The sequence below is a fragment of the Anoplophora glabripennis genome, unplaced genomic scaffold (genome assembly GCF_000390285.2).
Source record: "Anoplophora glabripennis isolate ALB-LARVAE unplaced genomic scaffold, Agla_2.0 scaffold16, whole genome shotgun sequence".
Taxonomy (NCBI): Eukaryota; Metazoa; Arthropoda; class Insecta; order Coleoptera; family Cerambycidae; genus Anoplophora; species Anoplophora glabripennis.
Genome location: NW_019416253.1, coordinates 645,997 through 673,044, shown reverse-complemented (window position 1 = coordinate 673,044; position 27,048 = coordinate 645,997). Strand labels below are relative to the sequence as shown.

General features: G+C 31.4%; 1 protein-coding gene across 1 annotated transcript in view; it reads left to right on the top strand.

Annotated features, from left to right (window-relative positions):
• Positions 1-27,048, top strand: part of LOC108914190 — a 231,498-nt gene that overhangs the window by 155,881 nt on the left and 48,569 nt on the right. The window contains exon 4 of the mRNA XM_018719933.2: positions 10,564-10,681. Coding sequence (XP_018575449.1) covers positions 10,564-10,681 — 118 coding nt within the window. The remainder of the gene's footprint in view (positions 1-10,563; positions 10,682-27,048) is intronic.

Sequence of the window (27,048 nt, the reverse complement as noted above, 5' to 3'; positions counted from 1 at the left end):
ATTTATGCCTCTACAAAGATAAGAAATAGTGGGCTAATTACTTATAAAAAAAAAGTAACAATGTTTTTCCAAACACGTATTATTTTTTTTATTTATGGATTTTCGAAACGTCAACAATTTTTTGTTAGTGCGTTATATACAGGGTGTTAAAACTTCCCACCTAGAAAATATCGTAATTAAAACAAAAAAACCTGACACGTCGATTTTCTTCTTAAGGGAGGCACGTGATGACGTAAGTTTTGGTGTCTTGGAAGCTACCCCCTAGGCAGGGGTGTAAAATACCCTTAAACTGTAAATGGCACCCTATGTTGTTTTAAATCTTTTTCAATTCTGCTCACGATAACATACAACATTTTAAATTTTGGTTTGAAGTAAAACCATCACTTAAAGAATAAGACAAAATATCAATGAATTAAAGAATTTGCTCCACTTCCGGACGAACATTTCGAAGCATTTCGGGCGTTAACTGACGACATTCTTCGTCGACGAAGCTCCTCAAGTGAGTTCGGTCGTGTTGCATAAATTTTCGACTTTAAGTGTACCCATAGAAAAAAGTCTACGGGCGTTAGATCTGGCGATCTGGGAGGCCACTCAATTGAACGTCCTATCCAGTGATTTGGAAAGTTCTGATTAAGAAAATACCGCACAGCTACTGCATAATGTGGTGGAGCACCATCTTTCTGAAACGACACATCCTCTTCTGGCAAAGCGTTCTCATTTTCCAATACTTCCACAATAGGGTTTCTGGTCGAGACTTCTCGAAGCGGGAATTCCCGGGAAATCTGGCCTTACTCGAGACGAGAAAAAAGTGTCGAGAAATCGAGAAATTTAAAAATCACGCACGTCTTAAGTCTTGATTAGAGTTCGTTTCGTTCATGCGTTCAATTCGTTTCTCGACAAATAACTGAGCGGTTAAAGTGGTTTCTCGACTAGCTCATGATTTATTTATTTTAAGTTTTTAAGGCTTTAGCTTACTTTGACGATTCTTATTTTTTTAATGTACTTTGTTATAAGTCTGTGTAGAAACTTTATTATAAGCAGATACCTAATGTTGATGTTGATTCTGAAAATATTTAGTTCCTGTTCCTTTAGTTGATTATTTTATTTTTGTTTTGTTAATTAAAAGATTGTGATTATAAGTGATAAATTAATAGGAAGAACGCTTCTGTATCTTTAATATCTTTAAATTAAAGCTTGTTTTTTTTTTAAATTTCTTCGGTTAAATTCCCTATTTACTATATGTTTAATTAAAAGACTGCATGATTAATGATTATTAATAATTATTGGAAGAAAGCTAAGTACTATTCAAAAACATTGAAATAAACATAAGTCTAATGAAAGTGTTTAATAAAAAAAACAAGTTAAAGGTTTTTAAGAATAAGATACTTAAAGTTTAATTTAGTTTTATTAGTAAAAGTAGAAACATATAAGTAATTAATAAAAATACTGAATAAATAATAAATGTTGATGATGTTTATATTTCGCATTGCAATACCAAGCGAGAATTCTCGAGCCCCGAGAAAAAAAGTAGGCCGAGAAATCAGAAACCTATTCCACAATTATCGAGTAGATATTCGTTTCCAGTAGATTCAGATACATGTTTCCATCCAGATTTTCCGGTAGGAAGAAAGGCCCTGTTTGCTTTCCTTGAAAATCTAAATCCTTTATTTATAAAATTTGGTGTTGCCCAAGCCGTACCGACAACACTGTGTTTTTATTAATCGAAACAATCTGCTCATTATTCAAAACCAAGCCTAAAAAACTTTCTCGTCTGAATACAGGTATACTTTTACTTATGGGTTTAATAATATCTACAGATAGGTAACAGTTATGCAATTGCAGTGGAATTCGTAATAGCTATAACGTTATAATTGAAGAGTTTTATCTAATGCAGGTACTGAAATGCTATATATTAAATTAATTTTAAGAGCTACAGTCACTTGTGTTATTACTGCTATAAATTTTTTTTTACGATAAATGTGTAGTATATAATTTATTACCAGTAATTAATATAATATGTTTAAATCTTATTACCTACAAAAAGACGCAGGGAATGTTAGGTAACTAAAAAAAATTGAAATAATGCCTTATTTTAATGTGTATAGGTATACTTATTAACATTTAAGTTTTGGCTTATTAAACCATCATCAGGAAATAATGACAATCGCGTGGAAGACAACTAACTGAAATAAAGTGAAGATGTTAAGTGAAGTTACTCTCTTCTAGTCTAATTTGTCTGTATATGGAATAAAGGTGTGTCAAATGTGTAGTGCCAAGGTTACTAAATATTTGATAGGATATCTGCAGATAAGGATTTCGATAACCACCTAATTATATTGACCATGTCATCAGAGTTTTTAGAAAGCAATAAATATTGTCATTCTAAATAAATAAATGTTATCCAAACCCTTTACTACTAATTAAGAATGATAGGATCACATGAGTTTGATAACGGTTATTGTTTCTTTGAAACATATGACTTATTAGTATTACCAGGTGTTTTCATAGCAGACGTCAATTATTGAAATAAGTGCTATGAACTGTTGGCAGTAATTTATTATTATTAATTGGTAGATAAATCAGATAAAAATAGAAAATGATGGAACAAGTAGGTATGTCTATGTAATTTAGTAAAACGTCGTTCTTGAAAAAAAAGCCAAATATCGGTTCTTGTAATGAAATATTACACTCAAAGTAGGTCACGATCACAACATGCTATTTATCATAATTGTCTCTAAAAATGACAAGGCAATAAAAATTTGCGTAGTAGGTATTTACCTTGTAAAAATTGTTACACAAAAAGATTAAAATCCTTCAACTTATAACCTTTCACACCATTGTAAAAACCAAAATATTTAAAACTTAATAAAGGTAAATATGCCATCCATAATAGTCCCTAGTACATACAAAATATCAAAATGGCATGCAAATTATATTTTGAGTAAATTGCTTAAGTAATTCGAGAAAAACTGTGGTCAATTTGTCCGACAAAAATCATGCAACATACGAGTTGTCCGACGCCCCAAAAATGTCAAAATGACGAAATTATGTTTCCTTATACATGCAAGTCTATTTTTTTTTTCATTTTGAAATAAAGTATTTATTACAAAAAAATATGCGTCCGACAAAAGCAGCACCACAAATTAATAAAAAATTGATAAAACGTTTAAAATACTTTAATTGAACTTTACTGTTAAATAAATTAAATTAAAAAATTTATAAAATATAACAAAAATAAAGTTTCAAACATTAATTTAATAATCGAAATTTTATTAAATGCGAATTTTCCTACTACTCCGGTCAAGATATGAAAATATCATCGATATCGTACTTTTTCATAGTACCTACATGATAAAATAGTTAAAAAGTACAGTTTATTTTAAAATTTTAATGTAAACGCGCAATGCTCTTTATATAATAAAATATGATTACTTGATCTTAAATAAACGTATTTGTTAAATAAATAGGCTATTGTAAAAAATAAAAGTATTGATAAAATAATTATTTAAAAAATGTCATTGTTACTTTAAATTTCATTTATAACAATATTGAATGCAAATTTAATTTAATATTTTTGTACTTTTTTTATTATAATAAAGAGTAAATGAAAAATGAAAACACATGCTAGGGTTCACAGATAAAATGAGATTTTGTACTTCTTGATTAATATTAAATTGCATTTTTTTTTGTATTTCTCAATTTTTCTAGTGATTACCTCGCACTTTTATATAAAATTGTTTATTATTAAATAACTAGCATAAAATTAAAATATATTTTTTTAGTAAATTATTATTTCAGTAAATGTTACTTAGTTGCCTATTTAATATTACAAGTTGAACGAATCTGAAAAAATATCAAAATGTACAATTAATTACTATTATTGCTACTATTTTTGGTTAATTCAAATATGAGAATAATGTAAAGTACCATACTTACCCAGAATAAAACATTTTTGTTGATCAAAGATTAAAATACTAACATTATCTTCCCAACGTTCAAATGTTATTTTATTATAAACGCATTTTCAGCAAATATACCTTTTAATAAAAATTAAACATAATAATATATACCTAATACTTTCAGACTTATTCGTTTTCAAAGAAAAATTTTTCCCATACAAAAATAATATTCTTAGATTTATTTAAAAAGATTTAAGAAAAAGTTGGGATTTGTTATTAACAAAAGTTTTCCTAATTTTCCAGACTTCCCGATGGAAATTATATTTGTATGTTACTTGGTGATTGTATATTTTAGGATTTTAAATCAAAGTGTGTGTACAAATTTTTTGAAATATATATTGTTTATCTAAATAGAAAAGTGTAAAAAGAAGATGCAATTTCTTAACAATATATTTTTTTGTTTTCTGGTCGGGCTGGCGTCTTACCCCGATGCTTTTGTTGGACTCTACTACTTTTCGTTCCAAAATACATTATTCGATCATGTAGGTATTACTTTTGTCCGACATGCATGTATAAGGAAACATAATCTCGTCATTTTGACATTTTTGGGTCGCCGGACTACTCGAACGCTGCATGATTTTTGTCGGACAAGTTGACCACAGTTTGTTTCAAAAATTACTTAAGCAAGTTACGCAAAATGGAACTTGCATATTTAAGGATACATAATGACGTCGTTTTAACATTTTGCGGATGGTGTACAAATTATTTTTGTCGGAAAAATATTTTTTTAATTGTTTAAAAAGCGATGTTCTGGGGACTATAATCAATATTATGTATAATACGCATTTTAAAAATTAGGTTATAAAATTTTCCCCTGATTCACGCAACGAGATATTCCTAAAATACAATTGATGATTTTTAAAACGCAATTCATGACAATATCCAGCTTCAACTGTTAACCCAATGAATGGGGAGGCGTATATACTTTTCACTAGGCTAATATGATTTTTGGACGCAGATAGACGAGAACCTGATTGTTGAATCCTATTGAAACTGGAAAGGCTGGCTAAATTGGGTCAGCTTCGTTTCTGGAAAAACAAGGGTTTGTTTGTCTGCCTTTTAAATATTTGGTATTTTATTTTTCAGTCGGTGAATGAATACAGCCCATCGAAAATATATTTGAAATAGCAGCGTCAATTAAATGTGGTAGAAAATACAAATATTTATGAATTAACAGATAAAGCATTGGTGTTGATTATATTCAAGTGTTCCATTAATAATTTAAAAAACAACAACGTTCTAAATATTTTTTAAGAAAATGTTAGACACAAGAGTGGGTTCTGGGGATAAGAACTCCACAAGATAATTCCTTACATTTTCTCAAAAGCAAGGATAATACAACAACACGGCAAAGTTCTGTGTACGCCACTGTGCCAGTTCTGATAATCTGGGAAAACCTGGCAGCACAGAATCTTTATTTTATCCCTGTCCGATTTAATCCACTACCTGGAATTGGAAAGGATTTTTTTTTTGGGTAAAAGGATTAAATAATATTCTGGGAAGGCGCTAGATCTCGCTTCTATCGTGAGTAGATTTAATTTCACACCTTGCATTCTGTGCTACTTGACGGCGTTGCTTCTTGAGTGAAGAGAAGTAATAAATGAAATGCAACTCGTTGCGAGTGCCTCTCGAGATAATAGGGAGATAGGATCGTGTTCCGATATCTTCACGTTTCACATATTAGGTGATGTACGTATTATCTATTTTAAGAAGAAGTTATGTATCTCTAAAGAATTTACTTATGTTTTATAATTAATTTTCATATCAGCGTCTAAAATGTTCTAAAAGTTATATCAATATAGCAGAGGACGATATTAAAATATTTACGTGAATAAAAACAAGGATTCGAAGACCTTTCAAGATTCTTTAATTAACTTATGGTGCCTAGAAAATAATTTATCATATTGACGGGTGTTTTGAATAGATTTAAATTTGCAAAAGGTCTTGATGTTTTTCTCATCTACAAAAGTTCTACAAATTTGGTTTTACTGTACATATTTTGTAAGATATCCACCTCTCAGTAAAAGCCCAGTATTTAGGTAGAAATAGTTATTCCTTTAACTCTTTTCACATAAAAAGTTAAAGTTGAGAGTTCTGTTTAGCATCAACTATGCAGCACTGCATAGTTGATGTTAATCATTAATAGACATCGGAAACTTTATGGTGACAATAAATAACGACAGCGACAAACGCAACAAAATAGCGACAAATAAATAAACGGTAATAATATATATTATGCCAGAAATAGGCTAAATCTGTAGTAAGAAGTGTGGTGCTCTATGTTCACAGTGCACACGTCGTCCAAGCAAAACGTCAAACTCACTCACACATGCACAAATGACAATGAAATGCAAAAAACCCAATTTGTTCACCGACACGCCAAGCCGACAGGGCAGGCATTTAGTTGCCACTAGATACGTATCGAATAAATTGATCGATGCGAAGCTTATACCGGAAGCCGAAATTAACTTTCTTATTTTAAATGGAACACCCCATATTTTATTGCAATTTCTGATGCTACGTGAAATTTGAATGTCACTTTATTAAATATTCCCTATACCTAGGAGTTATAGATATTGAGATATTAATTTTTAAAGATAAAATTTGACAGATGCAAATATCCGCGAAAATACTAGTAACTCTTTTCAGGAGTGTATTATCAAGTGGATTTTTGGTACCTGTAAAGGGCACTAAATTATAGTATACCAACAAATTAAAACATTTAATACTAGCTGGCTCATTTTTGTTGTTACATTTTGATAACTTCAAACAGCTATAACTTTGTTAACTTAAATTGAACACCCTGTATTTTTTTACTCTGTATGCAGATTGAAATTTCCTTTCAAGCCATATTAGTATTGTTAGGGTTGCCTTTACTACTTTTAGAGATATTTGCAAGTTTACATTTTTTGGACACTTTTTCTCGTATCAAGCCTGTTATCAAATTGGCCATGACCAGAAACATGCCAAAAACAATTAAAATAACTTGATATTTGTCAAGTTAGTTGTCAAATTATTGTTATGTCTGCAACAGTTTTTGCTGAACATTTAAATAAAAATGCCTGGGGAATGGGGATCGTTTAAATTATACTAATTAAGATTATTTTAATTTATGGACAATGTGACAAAGTAATTTCAAAAACATGTAGAGATTTTGCTGTCGATAAATAACAAACATTGTGCATAAATAACAAACAAATTAAAATAATCCTGATTAGTATAATTTAAACGATTCCTAGGTAGTTGTATTTAAATTTTCAGTAAAAACTATTACAGACAAAACAATAATTCGATAATAAACTTGACAAATGTCAAGTTATTTTAATCGTTTTTGGAGTGTTTCTAGTCATGGCCAATTTGATACGTGAAAAACTGATCAAAAAATAGAAAATTGTAAATATCTCTAAAACTAGTAAAGCAGCCCTAACAATGCTTATATGGCTTGAATCTGCATACGACAGAGTAAAATAATACAGAATGTTCCATTTAAGTTAACAAAGTTGTAGTTGTTTGAAGCTAACAAAATGTAACAGCAAAAATTAAACAACTAGTATTAAATGTTTTAATTTGTTAGTGTTATATATGCCCTTTACAGGTTCCAAAAATCCATTTGATATAACGCTCCTGAAAAGAGTTACTAGCATCTCCGTGGACCTTTGCATTTGTCAAAATTTTTCTTTAAAAATTATAATATATCAAAATCTATAACTCGGGTAGGTATAGAGAATATTTAATAAAGTGACCCTCAAATTTCACGTATAATCCAAAAATGTAATAATATATAGTGTCCCATTTAAAATAAGAAAATTAATGTCGACTTCCGGTATAACCGGAAGTGTCATAAAGTTCTAAATATTTTAGCTGTGTTGACCCTACTGTCTTTGAAAGGTTGTCAAATTTTCAGATTTATCGGATCCGTGCTTTCCGTGATATCGATAGTGAGGATTCCAGATGTAACATCCTGTATATATATTCTTATAATGTAAAGAGTGCAGTTATAAAGAGGCATCTTTTTGTTTGAATAAAATTAATTACATGAACCACATTGCAGCTGCCCTAACATTTCCGATCTCTAGACATAAATTCTAACTTGTACAACTATATAAAATATATATGCAATTAAGGTTCACCCTGTATACAAAGGACATAACTTTTGTCAAAATTCCGACAAATAACGGAAGATATATCGTCTAAAAGTCTCCAGAACCAAGCATTTCAATCGAACGTGAAAAGTTTCGTATTGATTCCGCCTATGCAGACATCTGAACCACCCAACAGTTCAGTGCCATCAATAATCTCGATCAAATTTAACCCAACCGATATCCAGACAGACTAGCTAAGTGATAGGAATTGAATTATGTAGCCGAGACACATTAGACGCCAGATGTTAGGGCCTTGTATCGTGATATAACTGACTTTGGCCATTAGAAATCTGCTTATCCTCCAATAAACCCCTTGCATAGACACCTGATCCCACTCTGTATTCAGCAGGGAGAGTTACAGGGGTTAGACTGCTGAATAAATGTATTTCTTAAAATTTAAGTTAAGTGAGTAAGTTTTATGTGATTTTTCCGAACTCTTTGGTCAAGCCGTAATTTGATATAAAAATTTTAGCCCCAAAATCAATCTTCAATTTTAATTATTTATGTCCTCAAACAATTTTATTATATTGATCGTAAATTTCGTTTTGTTCCGTTTCAAAAGGTCTGCATAGTGCCACGTTGTAATAATATTAGTAAATAAAATACCCCGCTTATCCCTTTCGCAATTGTAGTATGAATGATAAATAGAAGGTGCTTATAATAAATTAAAATTACTTGAATCGCCCCAAATTTCGCATTGCTGCACTGCACTGCTAGGCAATTTGTCAACCACTTGTCAACAACTGAGATTTATTGCCCAGTCGCCTAGTGCGGCTGTGCTATGCGCCGTTTGCCCGCGTGCTTATTCATTGAGAGATTAATATTTCTCGAAATATGCCTGGGAAGAATAGTATTTACACAATTAAACAAAAAATATATTACGAATTGAACGAAAAACACGAAGTGATTGTTTTAATTCAGCGTACAGTGATTACATCCTCTGTGACCCAAAACAATAATTCACTGCGGTCTATCTCATTGTTAAGCTCAACGGTGAAATTTGCTTATCAATCTTTTACAGTACATCACTCTCAGGACACCGCATCGAATTTGTTGTCTATTTATGATAGCAGGAGCATAACGCTGTCATTCGATGTATCCGGTTCATAACTCGGTGGAGATCATCGATTAATTTTATCGAATGCGCCAAATCTGTGATAAATGGGAGTATGTGGGTTAATACTTCGCAATTTTTACGAGTTTTACCGGGACATTCTCAAACTTGTCCAATAACGATGATTATTTTTAATATTACGTATCTATTTTATTCGAAAATTATCGCAATATGTCAATCCAATCACCAACATGTATGCCAGACGCCAATTCAATTGACTATGAAATTGTTGGTCCACAATTCGAAGAAAAAAAAACTATAAATAAATTCAAAAGTAATAAAACTTAATAAAGTATTTTACATTAATTAAAATAACAGTAGTATAAAACAGTCATATACTTTAGTAAAATAGAATAAAATACGGTAAACATTATTATATACACAAGCTAAGGTGAGAAATGCCCATAAAGACACAACATAAAATGAATAACAAAACAAACAAAAGCCAATTAAAATAGGTTCGTTATTAATTTTATGTTACAAAAAAATGCCAATGTTATATTGGAGGCTGTTGTAATTTTCACACATGACATAAATTGGTGATGACAGTAATAAATTAGAATTAGGCATTGCAAGGTACATCATATGCGAGTAGCGTGACACGTAGAAGTTAAAACGTTCCAAAATTTGAGGACAATCATACACATAATTAATGACTTTATACAAAAATACAACAGAATACATATCTCGACGTGTCTCTAAGGATTTGCAGTTAAACATGTCCAAAAGAATATTGTGAGAAAAACCAATGTTGGGGTTATAAGCAAATTGTCTCAGGGCCAGGCAAAGGCCGCTCGGGAACTCGCTCTTTTTGCATTAAATAGAGCTTATTTTGACGGTAATTTAATAAAAAAAAGAGAGAAATCACCTACCCCTCTTTGTTCCCATTATAATATTGATTGTTTATTATTATTTATTTATTACAGTTTGTGTTTTCAGCTTGGGTACTGTTTCATGGTTTATCTTATGCAAAAAAATTAAATTTTCAAATGTCAAAGAGCAGCACATCACGGCGGGTAGTGTGGAAATTTGTTATTTAATAAAATTTGCTATTTAAATAACCTTTCCTTTAAATTATGAGATTTGACAACATCGCTGTTCCGAGGTGTGCTAAAAAAGGTTAAAAAACATCACGGAATTTGAGAAAACCAACTTATGATAACCATTTTTAAAACTCAAAGGTATCCTCTGTATAAATATGACCACCATTCAAAGTACCCTCTGTATATTATATTTTAGTAAATTTACAGCGGGATAGTAAAAGCATAAAATGTTGCATATTTAATGTAATTTTTAAGTAACTTTCTTTTTGCAGTAATTTTATTGCATTCTAACCGCGTATTTTTAGTTCCAGAAAAGAACCTGGAGCTGCGTCAGGAGTACATCGGCAACCAAATGTTCCAGTTAATGTGCTACGCGGAGGGCGTCTTTCCCAAGCCGAGTATGAGCCTGCACATCGGCAACAGGTAAATCACGTAATATGCCGTTTAGACTAATATTCCGCCTATAAATTATTTGCCGCGACTTAAGTAACTCGATAAACAGGAGAGAAATAACGGGAGCCTCCAGAAGCGAAGTAAATCACGGGGAATGTTGGTTTAGGCCTGACTCTTCGCGATACATATAGTCGTCACTCAATTTCAATAAATATGAGACGCATGGATCTGATATCTTTGATGGTATTGGGAGACATCATGAATAATTTCATTTTCCTATCGGTCTGCGCGTTGAGCTCTATCGACATTGAGATTTGCAGCTTGTGTCGTAATGGAGATATCTTGAATATGAAATTTAACCGTTCCGTATAGAGGGTGTAAGAAATTTAACAAAAACTTCTTCCAAAATGTCTCCTCACAAACATATAAGATGTTGAGGTTCATAAAAGAAAATAGTATTTTCTTAATATTTTCAGAACTGCTTAACAGATTGTTTGGTGTAGTAAATGTCACTGTCTTGTGAGGAACCAGCAGAATTTCCCGCGAAGTAATTAACAGTACGTTTACAATTTTCATTGAAATATCTCACAAATTTGAAAGGAAAACCCCATAATTTTTTAACAACTTAATTTGACTGTCAACGCTGCACCCGTCGTCTGCTCGTAAATAAAGCACTGACCGCTGCTGCCACCGAACGACCTTCTAACCGCGAACCAAATCCTCCACAGCCACAGAGTCGCCAAGTTAAATGCAGTTTCCTAAAGTAGTCTTGTCGCATGGTCTCCAGAGAGAATCGCTAAACCTCTAACTGGATTATCGTCATCCATTTGTTTGTGTTCATTTCAAAGCGACGAATCCTTTAGTTTCGAAAATGTCCGTCGTAAGCGGTCACACAGGGTGATTCGATGACCTAGTTACAAAGTTAATCAATAGGAAGTAGGCATAATGTCTAGATCTACAAAAAATGTTATACGAAAGGATTTAATTGAGAGAAATAAAATGTACTACGTAGAGCCAGTTAAATAATACATTTGCATCTGGTTAATTGACTTTTTTTAAGTAATTAACATTTACTTGGATGAAAGTACTAAATATTTACTCCTAAAATAAATTAAGATACTTGCTGTGCATAATTATGTGAGGTTTTCCAAACTTCATTCTGATCCATAACAATTCAGTCACACTTCAAGCTATGTGTTCACAGTGATGGCTGATGCTGTTCTACTATTCATATGCCGTTGATTGTTTGTTGTTGTACATTTCGTAGTGTAGTTATAATCCATTTTAGATAACAAATTAATTTCTTAAAAGTAAGTCTCGTATTTAACATTAAATGATTCAATCTTGTGATTAATATTAAATATTTAATACTTAGTTTCTTCCAATGTATATATTTGTACAAATTGCATAGACAACATAATTTTTCCTTCAGTGTAGATCCGATTTTCTTGTTTTGATCTTATAACCATTTTAAAATTTTAAACACTGAAATTGTACTAACCATAATTTGATAATTTACAATTACCAATACAAAATATAAATTGAAACATGTACTATACTGTAATAATCTCATCTCTACAATGTATAATTCAAAATCATAGTGAATATTAGTAGGTTTATTAATTTAGATTAATATTTGTATATACAGTAACAACAACAAATATGTCGTCGATCATTGAACCCTAAACTAAGTACTCTAGTAGTGATATGCGACATAGTGTCAAAATGTCGCCTGAATAGCAACTATTGATTTTACACGTACAAAATGTTCTCGTCTCATCTTGCGTCACAGCATATAGCCGGTATATGGATTTAGAAGGTCTCGAAAGATATTTCATACTTGTCCACCCCTGAATAGAAGTAATATCTAGCGTTTCTTGTTATAAGACAACGTAGCTATTCCTTTCTTGTAGAAATATCCAGAAGAACTTTTAGTTTCGGTGACGATTACGTCCCTTCATGCAAACTGAATAGTTTTTGATTCATCGTATTTATATGGCCCAGTAGTTATCACATGAATAGAATAATATTATAATATATTTGAAAATGAAATTAATAGAAAACATAAAGGCTAGACAACAAGTAAATTATGCAACAACAATGCATTGTCACATTTATAAAAAAAAAGCCAAATTAACGTTCGCGATCATTGTCACGTTATTTCAACCTATAGGGGGACCGCTCATTAATATTGCTCAGTAAATTGCAAAAGTTCTTGTAAAATATCTGTTATATTTATATATTTAAGATTTTTTGCCTTCCTTAGAATTATGGCTAGCAGTATAAGTTATCTTTATATTTGGAACATACAAGGCATTTATTACTAAGAGTCACTATCAAAAAATATTGAGAAACTATAGAATTTCAGTAAATCCTATGAAACTGGTTTAAAATATTGTGTTGAGGAGTTTAAACCAACCCAGTTTAGTGCGGCAGGAAAGTTAGAAAGCTGACTTCCCGCGATATTAAATAAATAAGGTGCGCAATATTGGAAATTCAATTCTACAAATTACTACTCCATTCCAGTTTACTTACAAATTTTCGGATCAGTTCCCTCCCTGCCCTAATTTGCACTCCAAGAAGTAGCAGTTTGCACAACATGGATTATTGCCTGAAATTAGGTTCCGAACTAATAACTTTATTAAGTTTACGTACTGTGAGATTACGGGGTACTTCTGAGAAATGCCCATCTCGTCGAGATGCCCAATAACTAATAAGTCGCAACTTTGTTTAATGAAAACGCTTCAGTTCCCCGTCTGGCTAGCATGCACGAGACAGAGCTCAGTAATTTCGTTTGTATCCATAAGTTCATTATTATATCCACTGTGCAGTTCAAGGAATGGCGCCAAGTTTCAACAAGTGTGTTAATTAGTACAGCAAGTTTGAGATTAAAAGATTTTCATTTAAGTATATGGTTAATTTTTGATAAAACAATGTACAATGAAGGACGGGCTTGGTTTTATACTTAACAAAAGTATTGACGCTGAAAATAGGTAAGGCATTGGAAATAGAGATAGGTGTCCCACAAGACATTGTTCTTGGACCTACTTATTTTTTAATGTATATTAATGAAATTGCAAACTTCATTTTGGCCAGATGGTTTCTCACACCGATGATATCGCTATCATATTTCATGGAGGTAACTGGAATGGTATTAACAGAAAAACAGAAAACGAGTTGAAAATTTAATTCTTAATTATTCCAAACCTAAATATCTCTTCTTTGGTAACAGTAGTCTTAACAGTTTGATGGAACGTGCTGATATTTAAAGTAAGGTAGTTTTTCGGGTTATGCTGTGGCACTTAGTCTTAGCAACGCATCTTTGGTCTGCCCTTGTTATTTTTGGACTAGGCTCTATTGGGGCTAGGAGGATATCAAGTCCCTCCTTGATGTTCATTTCAGTTCTTGTTATTTTAAAAAATATTCACATTCTTTAGTGGACGTATTTCAAATTTATAAATGTTTTTTTAATAACCATAGTTTGTGTTTATGGCAACCAAACAACAAATATTTAGGTTGACTATAGAGAGATTTCTTTTCAATGCATGACAGGAAATTTCGTTTTAGAAAACACAAATAATGCTTAATTTTATAGCTGGCCTTTCTCCTTCGAAATTCAATTTCACCAACCGCAAACTTACCTGTGAAAAAGAATTCTGGAGGCGACGGTATACTAATTACGTCCGAAGGCGACCGAGAAATAAAATGAATGGTTGTTGTCGTCGAAAGAAGTCTAAACTCATTCAATCTTGGTTCATGTTTAATTTAGTGGCAGTCATTTGTCACATTCATGAGTCGCTGGTTCTTGCCTGCATAAAAATAATACCTCGAAGGAAAAAAAATCAATTTATCTACAGTAGCTGTCTAGCGAAGGGTCAGTCATTATAAATGCACAACTGCAAAAAATACGGTCGATATTCACGTTAAGGATATTCAGAAGAAGTCAATAATTTTAATATTTGTTCCACTGTATATTAAATCATTAAAGTTTGCAGGTTTAAAGAATCAGATATGTACTGTGTGATTCACCACTATGGATGTTCAAAAATATAAAAGCTCTATTTCAAATCACCTATTTCATAATAGCACCATTATTTATGGTTTCTTGTTAAAATAAGATTGATAATACATATCAACATAAACGGAAATATTAAAAGAACATCCAACATTATCAAGAACATGATATAAGATACATTTCGGAATAACGAATGTCCAAACAACGGCATTAATAATTTATCAAACAGCACTACAGTAAAATGAGTTATTTCACAAAATTATGGTAATTTCTGTCGAACGGAAAAGCAGATTTTATGTTATTTTTGTGTCTCTATTGAAATATAACCGTACACCAAACACGCTTTGCTCATTTATCTTTATAATAAGCCTGTAATTAGGGCTATGTCACAGTCATTAAAAAAAATGGACCTATATTTGGTGTTACTGTGTATCGTATACACTGGTTTTAATGTGCAGCACGTGATTTTAATGAATACTTATGCTGTACAGACAAAACCAATTTGTTTGTTTCAGACGAGTTGTATTTACGAGAAACACATTTTGATTCTTAATAAACACAAAATTACTTATAAAATAATAAATATAGGTTTGTGAAATACATGTTATTAGAAGCACAACAAGAATGAGCTACTACTCTCATTTGAATCTGAGCGAGATATAACCTATTAAATATGTTATATCTTAATTGTCACTGCTACTAGATAGTGTGTTTTTATTTTCACCAAATAAATATTTATTTCGAACAAATCAGTGTTTGTTTAACATAAAAATAAAAAACGAGTTAAGTCATTTGAATAGAAAAAGAAACCCCATTTTCTCGCTCTGTTACATGTAACTTTAATGTGCTTTACCAGCACGCCATAACATTAAACTATTTGGGTTATTTAGCTCCATAAGTAATTAAATTGAAACGAATGTTAGGCGACAGTAATAAAATTTACAATAAATGTGATGGTATTAAATAAGACACCCAACTGGGGCAGTTAACGTTTATTTTAGATCGACGAATAGCTGCTCTGGTTGGAAAATGGGTGGATTACGTAAAACGCATTTAACGATGTCAAAATTACAGCTTGATTTTCAGCATTACACACACACACAGAGTGAGGCCTGTAGAGAAAAGTTTGGCAAAGTTTTAAATATACAAATTAAAAAGAAGCAATTTCATATTTTTTGCAAGCGAAAGAGATACCTATTTGACCTATCAAAGATATACATGCTTCATAATTTCGAGTAAAATTTCCTTGTTTTCATTCTGTACAAGGAAAATGGAAGTAATTTGTGTTATGCCTAAGCACATAATGACAATATAAAACAGATTTAACCGTAATTATTGTGTAAAAGCTTCGTGACATGTTATTAATGACACGCTAAAGACTTCCAAATTTTCAGTGTTCCCGCATATTTTCAACTGCCGGCTTTATTTTGTGGCGAACCGCGTACAATTGATGAAAGATATAATGGAATACGGCAGACAAAAAGGAGATGAATGACACTTAGGTGCGTCTCCACAGGAGATACTGCGAGTTGCCGCTTGCAACAAAATCCTCATCCAGGAAAATAATGTAAAATTAGGACAGTTGGCGTGATCTCTCAAAAACCCATCTACAAAATGTCAATACAGCATCACGATCTGGTGGTTTGTGTTAGGAATTCATCCAAAACTTGCTCTTATAAAATGCATATGGAATATGGCAAACAAAAAAAAATAATGACACAATGTTTTTGTTTAAGGTAATTTACAAATGATTGATTGTGGTTGTATCGACTTTTCCTTAGACATCGAGTAAATCGCCAAGTAAATATCAGTTTATTACGTGCTCTTTCGTCGTAAGATGATAGTCAGCAAGCAATTAAAAATTACTTACCATAAGAATCGCGTGTCCCGTAATCAAAATCGTAATTAATGCGATCCAAATATTTGCCCAGTGCTCTAGCCCGGATTCATTGTGCATGAGCTTTCAAGTAGAAGTAAGATTAGCCGAGGCCAATCCCCGTGACACGCTAGGGTGCTTTTCCAAACAAATTTTTCATTTACCCAGCAAGAAAAATGTTTAATACCCTCACAGATTGACAGTTTCTCATTTTAGAATAGCATGCAACTGTCCCACTTTGTGCACCGGTTCTAGGATAAAATATGGAACGTGTTTAATGGCGAAACGGGCAAGTACTGGAAAATTTTCCGGGCTTGCAACGTTGCCCTTTTCGTAAGTGGTTTTAAGGGCAAGTGACAGTATGTTCAAATTTAAATTATAGAATTAGTAGACATATTAATATGTACACAAGGGTTTTCTGGATAAATATGAATAAAGAAAATACAAAATTTCCTGAATGTCGACGTTTCGTCTTTTTATCGAGTCATCTTCAGGCCCCTTAAGTAAAAACAAAAAAGTTTATTTAGAAACACTGACATTAAATATCTATAATGAAATAATTAAAAAAAAGAGGGACAAATTTTGTTCTCAGTAAAATTGTGATTACTTAACTAAATTAATATTATTAACTTAGTTAAATAATTAATAAAAAATATTCTCTAAAATGGGATAATAAAACATTGGTTGTTACTTTGGGCGTTATGAATAATATATTATATTCGAAGAATTTTTTTGAGAAATCAATAGTTTTTTAGTTACTATTCACGATTGAAAACTTGGAATTTTGAGTGAAAAAAAAAACACTTTTTCAAAGTATTTTTCGCGAATAACTCAAAAACTACGCATTCTATTAAAAAAGTAAAATGTACAAAAATGTAGCTTATAAATAAACAAAGAAAATCGTTTTTTAAAAAGTGTTGTATGTCCTATACAAAACGAAATATGGTTAGTGGAAGGGGACTTGTTTTGGGGGGGATACTGAATCGATATATTCAACGTCAAATAACGGAAAAAGGATTAATTTTACGTGTATAACGCTCCAGGAGTTTTTTGTAGTACTCAAAAAGACCTTCAAAATGAGCACTTATAAAAGTTAATTAGAGCAAAAAAGCAGATGGGTTGCTCTTATTATTTAAGGAAAAATGAGCAGTAAACGCTGTACCATTTCCATCAGAATTAAAATTAATTGTAGACCCTTTACAATTAGTTTTGTTTTAGTGTTTTTCATACGATCCTGAAGAAAGACCGATTTAGAATACGTATTTTTTTAATAATGTACGGTAAAAGTTGAAAATGTATTTTGCATTATTAAAAAAAATTGCATTATTTATATAATAACTCTGAAACTATGAAAGATTCGTAAAAATTTATAGACAACAAAAATGTAGCTTTTTTTCAACAAATATTTTGCTTTGTTTTTATTCCTATAGCATAAAAAATAAAGCAGATATCAATGCTTGAAGTATCCATTTTAGTGAAAAAACGACCTGTCTCGAGCCTTTCGATCCTTTCCCTTTAAAAAATGGAGGACTTAAAAGATTTTATATGCAAACGATCTTACAGCTCTTGATTTTATCTTTAAAATGCTTTTTTGTAGGATACTATAGCTTCAAAATTAACCGAGTTATGGTAAAAAAACCAGTGACATTTTTTCGGAGCAAAATAGGTTTTCTCATTTTTATATATTATACAGGGTGATTCAAAAAACCGCTGACAGACTTCTAGGGTAAGTAATACCTGAAAAATTAAGACGAAAAGTCTTAATAAACATAGGGTCGCAAATGCCTACTTAACGAGATACAGGGCGTTAAAGTTTCTGTAAAATTAAAGCGTAAAAATGACAAAAAGAAGCTTATAATCTAGTTTACTTAACTCACTTGTACACATTGACATTAGTGACAGGCGATGTTTAATTTTATTTTGAATAGCACAAGCCAACTATGCGAAACTAAAATGAATGAAAATAAAATTGAATTACAAATTTTCTACAAAGGTTTCTCTTAAAAATGCTTGCTTTAATCCAAATTTTGCAATAGACCAATTCGATAGACAATTGAACACTTTACACGAAAATAGTGCCCGTTTGACAAAATTAGCAGTGGCGTAGAAAATATTTTTAAAAAAGTGTCACGTTGACCCCGTCTCTACGCCACTGCTGCTCATACAATTTTGAGCAGTACATCAAACATTGGTCATAAGGTGCTAACTACGCATAGCAAATTTGAAATAGATATGTTCAGGCATTTTGGAATTATTGCAGACAATGTTTAATTTTACAGAAACTTTGACGCCCTGTATCTCGTTAAGGAGGCATTTGCGACCCTATGTTTATTAAAACTTTTCGTCTTAATTTTTTTTTTGTATTATCTACCCTAGAAGTCTGTCAGCGGTTTTTTGAATCACCCTGTATATTATATTATACAAATAAAATAAGTAAAAAAATTTAGTGCGATTATTTATATGCAGCGTAGAAATTTTTTTTCGATCGATTATAATAATAACATTTTACATTAATATAGGTAAAAGGGTAGTTTATAAGAGTTGAAAATGGCAAAAGTAAAATATTCTTTCATAAACAACATAAGGGAATTTTTATATTAAATTTATTGCACAATTATAGCATTCGAGGATTATTTTTTATCATTTTTTTAACACAGGGGTGATTTATAAGGGTTGAAAAGTGTTATGAGATACAAATTCTTTCATAAGCAATGAGGGAATTTTTATTTTAAATAATTGCACTGTTAAAGCATTCCAAGCTTTTAAAAAGTAATTTTTTATCATTTTTGTCAATGCAGGAGTGGTTTTTAGGGGTTGAAAGGGAAAATTTCTTTTATTAGCTATATGGTAACTTTTATTTTAAATAATTGCACCATGTATCATTCCAAATATTTAAAAAGTAATTTTTTATCATTATTTTTTGCATAGGGGTAGTTTTTAAGGGTTCAATAAAGGGTCTGAAAGATCAAATATATCATAAAATATGTTAGAGAACATGGAACATTATTTAATATTGTGCTTGAATAAGATTTTTATCAATAAAATGCTTAAAACTTAATGTTTTGAATTTATTTCACTTAGGGATAGTTTTTACCCCCAAAAAACAAAAAACATCATTCGGGCTTATGTCACTTTGAACTTGAGCCTAAGATAAGCCTTATTGTAAATTTTCAAGCAAATTCATGCAGTTTCAAAGAATTCGGAGGTTACAGCTGATTTTCAGCTTCAATGACTGTACTATAATATTAAAGAAAATTATTGAACTGAACCTTATATTGTCAGTGTATAGATAACCAAAATATATATTTTTTTTATTGTTAGTTACTTTATATTACTGCCTTCAAATTCTAATAAATGGCGTGTGCGCCGGTTTTTCAATTTTGGTGAAATATACAGCTTAATGTCACTTGGCTGTATAATTCTAAATTATTTCAACGTACAAATAATCTCGGTTTCATAAAAACCACCGGAACGGGTCGAGCGTGAGCTGCGCGTATCGAAATCCACCTAAAATTTAACTACATAATCGAACTGCGGTGTGGAATTAGCATTCGTTTCCCATAAAATCCATGTAACTTTATCTGACTTGTTCACAGATACATATTAATAAGCCTCATTTAGTTGCCATAGCCGCGATAGGAATCCGGCAATGGGAATTGAAATCGTAAATGAAAAAATCGCATGACTGACCTTTTTCCGTTTCGACAGTGACGAAAATAATTAAACAAATGCATGCATAATACCGGGTGATCGTGCTGACGAGTTTTGTGGGATAATTGTTTCTGGTTAGTCTATTATACAGTATGTCTACGGTTATAGTGAATGAAAATATTTTTTCCCATTTTATATTTTACGTTTGATAAAAAGTTGTGTTTGTATTGGAAATAAGGTTGCCACGAAGAAAGTTAATATTTTGTGTACGGGATGACAAGAAAATTAAAAAATATGAAAATGTCACAAGATTAAACTGCTTTTATTTTTTACTCTTTCGAAAAAGTCATACTTAACAAACGGCATACCAAAAAGTTACTTCGGTTTTTAAATAAAACAATTCGTACACAATCATTTTTTAAAGGAAATAATAAATGAAAGAAAGCATAAGAAAACAGTACAGAAAGAGACGCAAAAAGAGTTGGAATTAAAGGAAATAACAGAAAGAAGCAGAAACTATAAAAGCTACAATATAAAAAATGTATACATTCTTGGTCCGATTTCATTTTGGCCTTTGTCTAAAGTGGTCAATCATGTCTAGACACAAAAATAGGAGTTAATAACGTCTTTGAAGGCTTGAAATGTTATTTATTGATTTCAATATGACAGGCTTATATTTTTACAGTCCTAACCTAACCTGGACAGGAAAGTTTTATTCTTTATTTACTAAATTGTCTTTGAGATGTCTCTTTGCCATGCCTGGGTATAATTTCTTTGATGAGAATTTGAACTAGTTAATACATTTAGAGTACACTGAAAGAAATGGGGTCATTAAACTGTATATCTAGAATAATGTGTATAGCGCATATTAAAACTTTTATAACCAATATACAACTTTTATTAAAAAAAAGCAATCATCTCCATACTCATTATTCAATGAGTTTAACTGGAAGGTGCTTAATACACCTTATGCATCTATGAAATAAAGGTTATAATGAATTACTTATACATTATTAGGTGTTATAGACTTTATATTCCAGTTGTATAGTAGGGAAGATTTGTTGTATAAAGACCAGTATCCGAATTTGTATATAACAATTGTATTAACAGAATTATTCGTTCTTATACTGAATATGTTTCCGTTTTTAACGTGTAAAACGCATCTTATAATGGTTAAGTGATCGTCACCTCTCGGTGCATAATCGGTTATGATCGTTGTTAAGTTATATTCATAGTCTTGTAATAATAATCATATGTCAGACCCGAGAGCGAAGTGCGCCGACTCAATAAGAAACCTGGCTATTCCAGCCGCTGATTTAGGGTTCGCCGCACGAGCTCATCCCTTCTAAGATTTCAGTAGCATGCTATGCATGAAGCAGAACGGTACTCAACTATCTTATACAGTCCACTTTTATTGTCCATACATGTTCAATCATTGTCAAAATAAACACACAAAACCACAACGTCTTTATTATCTTTACTCAAGAAGAGAAAATACAACAATCGTAAAATTTCCGACAGTCCGCTGTGCATCGACTTACACACGTCTAGTTTGATGAAAATGGACAGTATATGCACATGTTTTGTGGGATACATGATCATATCGCGTTGTGTGAAATGGAAAATTATTATGTAAGTATCTAACTGTTTTATGGCTTGTAATTGTTTTGTTTTTTCAAATGTAAATCTTGTCTAAATCTTAAAAATTATTATTTTGTAGGTCCTATTAGAAATCGCTGATGTTAAGTTTTACATAAGATGGAGGAACAGAAGGTTAACGGTGACAAAGAAGAGCATGGGTATAAAGTCAATCAACCAGAGGAAATAAAATTATATGGAAAGAAGCTCAACCTTTCTGGGGATGCTTCATTCTTAAGGTGGAAGAGTTATAGTGCAAATTCTCATGTAATACAAGAAAATACGGGTGCATCGTTGCTAAGAAAATAAACTGGACAGTTTTGGGAGCGATTTGTCATCATTTTTAATGCTTAAAAGTATGTTTTATGTATGTTTACATTAGAACCTTAGCTTGTAATTACAGTTATCCAATAAAATTTCTGAAAACTTAATGACATATGTTTTTAACTCATACAGAGTATACAACAGTTTAATACATTTATTATTATAAAACTTATAACCAGTACTAGATGTTCTAATAACGATATGGAACACTTTAATAACAGTTATTGCTATTATTTCGTAAAGGGTATAAAAAACGTTGTATACTAGTTATACAATAATTTAATAAAGAATAAGGTTTATAGTCACTATAAAACTGTGCTAGCAATACGCGTTTTATATCCAATATTCACCTGTTTAACTGTCACATATAGTATACAATGGTCTTATAATGGTATATAGAATTCTAATAAAGAATAAAACACATTTCTTTCAGTGTAGTATCTCTCAGTACAAGATATGGCTCCAAATCATCAAAACTGGAAATGACCTTGAAAAGTAAAGTCAGTAAAGTTTTTTGATATGCTTTTATTCATTTTATGTTCATACATTTTGATAGTATTACTTCTGTTCCTTCGTCTGTACCTAATTATGAACAGTTTTCTCTATTAAATTGTTATTTTTTAACGATTTACATTGTTGATATTGGTCGATATTTAGGCCACCTATAAAAAGAAACGTTTATAAAATTGTAAGTGTAATTAGAAGCATCATTATAATGCAAGTTTATAAGAAACTGTCGCATACTTTAGACTTGTTTTATTGCCATGAAAATGTTGAGAACTATCAAATTAATGTCCTGTAATTTATAAATTCGGTATTATTTTGTGCCGAACAAAAATACCTACATTTTCCTTGTTTGTTCAGATAAAACGTTGTATTTGTGTATTACATTAACATCAAACAATAACAACTTGTGAGTTGTTTTAGGACCCTTTAAATATTTGCTGTACTTAATAAATCATATACAGGGTGTCCCACTAAGATCGGCGAGGTACGATATTAGAGAAAGTAAAGGCCGTAGAGCTTCGGGAAACATTTTTTTGGGGGGTTTAAAAAAATATCTTTCATTTAAACTTAAAAAAAGTGCTGGTCATAACATTCCATGTTTATGCCAGATTGACATGTTTTCCTGAAAATCACGGGAAAACTTACCACTGTTGAATTTTCCTCTTAGTCAAATCTTGGGAGACTCGTCAAACTTAAGCTGCACGCAAAGTTACAGCTTGCTGGTAATCATTTTTTTCTTTGTACGTGGGCCCGTGGACTATAATGTCTAATGAGAAACTTAAACCTTTTTAAGAATAGTCACAAAGCCCTTAGTGTTGTACCTTGCCGATCTTAGTAGGACATCCTGTACATAAAAATAGACACGATAATTTGTACAGGCTCTTTAAACAAGCAAAGTGCTTCAAATATTATATTAATTTGTAATTAGTAGTAAGATACATGCATTCACAAGTCTTATGGTTTTAAATTTACATTCGAAAGTTTCATTTACATGAAAAATATCTAACACCACCAAAATACTACCCTAACATCTGCCAAGGCTTGGCATCTTAGCAATAAACTTTAAAACAATTTCGAAACAGCGTCCTACGACATATTAAAATTATTAGAAATACTGATCCGCCCGCTGAGAATATAAACGCCGGGCTGTAAATGCTACCCTTAACTAACTCACTTTGTACGCCGACTTTATACGCTATAATCTTCCCTGACTGCACATAAAATCTTCTGTTTCAGTGTTTCGTAATTAGTCTCTACCTTATTAAAGTTTGTTGCACATCCGAGAATTCCGGTGGTTCATTTCAATTTACGGAGATTTAGCTGGGAACACATGCATGATACTCCTGCAAGATTTGCGGCGCTAATAAAAGTCACCGACGATTATTACCCTATTTTGAAAACAAAATTTAGGTAGTGTTCGCATGAACACTTCGTTTACCACAAAGTTCGTTATCCTGCGTCTTAAAAATTACAGAATCGTGGGCTATTTTTATTAAGGGATAGTGTTCTATTACAATTATGCTTAATCACGAATTACGGTGAATGTAGACAAAATACTGCGACCGCAGAATGTGCAGGGACCGTTTCCCACTTTATTAAAACAATAATTATGAGATAAAATGTGAAAATTCATGTGATGATGAAAAATGGTGGAAAACTAAATATGTTTAGTGACTAGACGGTTATATGTGTTATACAGGGTGTGTTTTAAGTCCATGTCATAAATTAAGGAGTGATTCCTTGGGTCATTTTACGCCCAAAAGCCAGATGACTACGGTTACTGGTTTCCATGATAGGGGGCGTCAAGTTTTTGAAGAATTACACATTTTTTCGATTATCTCTGAAGTTGTTTGAAGTAAAAAGGAAGTAATTCGGAATATTTCTATACAGGGTGTTCCTAAATATCATGTACAAGGGAGGGGGTAATTCTTTGGCTTATTTCATGACTAAAAGTTCATATAAACATAGGGCCGCAAACGCTTCGTTACCGATCTACAGGGTGTTGAAGTTTTAAGATTTTTCAAGTTTTTTCTCTATAGCTCCCACAGTTTTTGAGATATTGGAATATAAGTTACGCTGTAGGGCTTACATCATTGCGCATGCCAAATGGTCGTGATTTTTTACAGAGTGATATTTTTTCGGGGTTTATGCCCCCTTTTCTTCCCCTGAACTTTTGAGCGGTACGCCGCTGGTAGATTCTAAAATCAGAATTGTATTTTATGTTTTGTTGAGAAACTTTTTTGCCTCTTATGATTTTTTCGTATCTGCGACCGTTATCGAGAAAAAAAATAAAAAATGATTTTATGTAATTCGTTAGATGAAATTTAAATTCTTAAAATAGTCCAGTAGGCTCTGCCTTTATTTAGATAATCTCTTGTTTCTATTAATTTTGACAGTTTATTCGCCACTACCTGTTAAAAATTAAAGCTGGGGTGACCCATTTCAAAATTCGTAAAATTTAGCATTGTTATGAGATTATAGGTAATGAGTATTTAAAACACTTTTACACCTTACAGTTTGTAACATAAGCCTTTAATTTTTTAACATAATTATGCTGACTCAAGTTACTATTTCAAATACGTCAGCTAGTAGCGGTGATTCGAAGGAGCCTGGTCATTAAAACCCTTAAAAAATCTACGACACTGGATTTTCACAAAAATAGGTCCCTACATTTTTTTTAATATAACAATACTTTCGAGTTATATTTTGTTTATATTTATATTTCATGGTTTTTGAATTGTGGGCTGTTCTTGTCATTTGATAAATATCATATATTATATAAGTTGATAATTGATTAAATGGGTACACAGTTAAGTTCTATTTACTTTTTTGCATTCGTATTGTATCTTTAAAGAGCCTAAATTTAGTATACCAATTTAGAAATGGCAGATATGCATTTTATTTATGGTAAAGCAAATGAAAATTGAAACACAGCTAAAAATGTATAAGAAACATTTCCAAATCGTCTTTAATTATTATCATATTGTATATAATTGTCGGTCTACGTCAAACAACTTGAGAAATAATTGAAAGCATCCTCTATCTCGGAAAGCAGTTAGTCTAAGCCCGTGGAAAATGACTTAATTTATGACATGGACTTAAAATACACCCTGTATAGACATCAAATTTAGTCGTTCAATAGGTGCTTGTTCAAATTTCCAGTACATGATATAACAAGTATACAATATAACTATATAATAGATAATTAATGAACAGATTTGAGGTTATTTATTAAATTAAACCATAATAAATTGTATAAATGCATTACCAATAGATAGATCGGGTTAATAGTAGATTTAATTACCTATCTGTGGATTTTATTAAATAATTTAGTTCCGTAATCCAGCTGCATATACAATGTAATTTTAATTAGTTGTACTGATAAAAGACTGAATATAATCAGTATTGTAAATAACTGGTTTTATCACATTATATACAGCATGTTGCCAGATAGGTGCAACCACTTTTATTCGGAGACAGAAAATATTGGTATTGAACAATAGCCTTCTGGGATTAATTCTACTTATTTGTGAAACAGTCTTCTGTGATTTTAAATCCGTAAAGTCCAGCAGGTCTTGGAAATTTGGAAAAATTTATTTTGTTCACCAGTAAAGTGTCTGTATGAGATAACACAAAACAAAAGTTTGCCAGAATGAAAAGCTGTAAAACTTTAGAATTCTACTTTGGTATCTTGCTTGATTTTATATTTACTAGAAGGGAATTGATAAAAATGTGAAATATATTGAAAAATAGTACATTAAAAATGCTTCAGAATAAAAGTTCACCTTTACGAGTTACGAAATAACTAAAAATTGCTTCAGAATAAAATAAAAAACAGATTTGCAACATTTCATAATAATTTCAAGTTGAAAATGAGCTTCAAAATCCTTCAAATTTCAATCGACTAAGGAATCCACCAAAAAGCATTCAAAATCTATAAAATCTATAAAATATATCAAAGTACATCAAAACGGCTCAGAAGTTACTAAAATGCATCAAAATAGCTTTAAAACACAGTACCTACACATCAAATCAAAGTAAAAATTCTTCAGTCACTATGAAATACAGGAAAATAGGTTTAATCACTATCTAAATACGTCATAAGACGACAAAATACATCAAACCAAAGGTCAATTACCTCGGCAACCAAAGGTCAATGGCCCCGGGAGCCAAAGGTCAACAATCCCGGGAATCAAAGGTCAATGATCCCAAGGGCAAAGGTTAATGACTCCTGGACCAAAGGCCAAAGTCCTCTGGAGCCAAAAGTCAATGACCCTTATATAAAATTGTCTTTATAGCATTTATTTTATATCAGCAAATTCAACTGGTTTTGCCGCTATTATTATTATTAATTAATAAAATTAATTTGTGGTTTTAAATAATAAA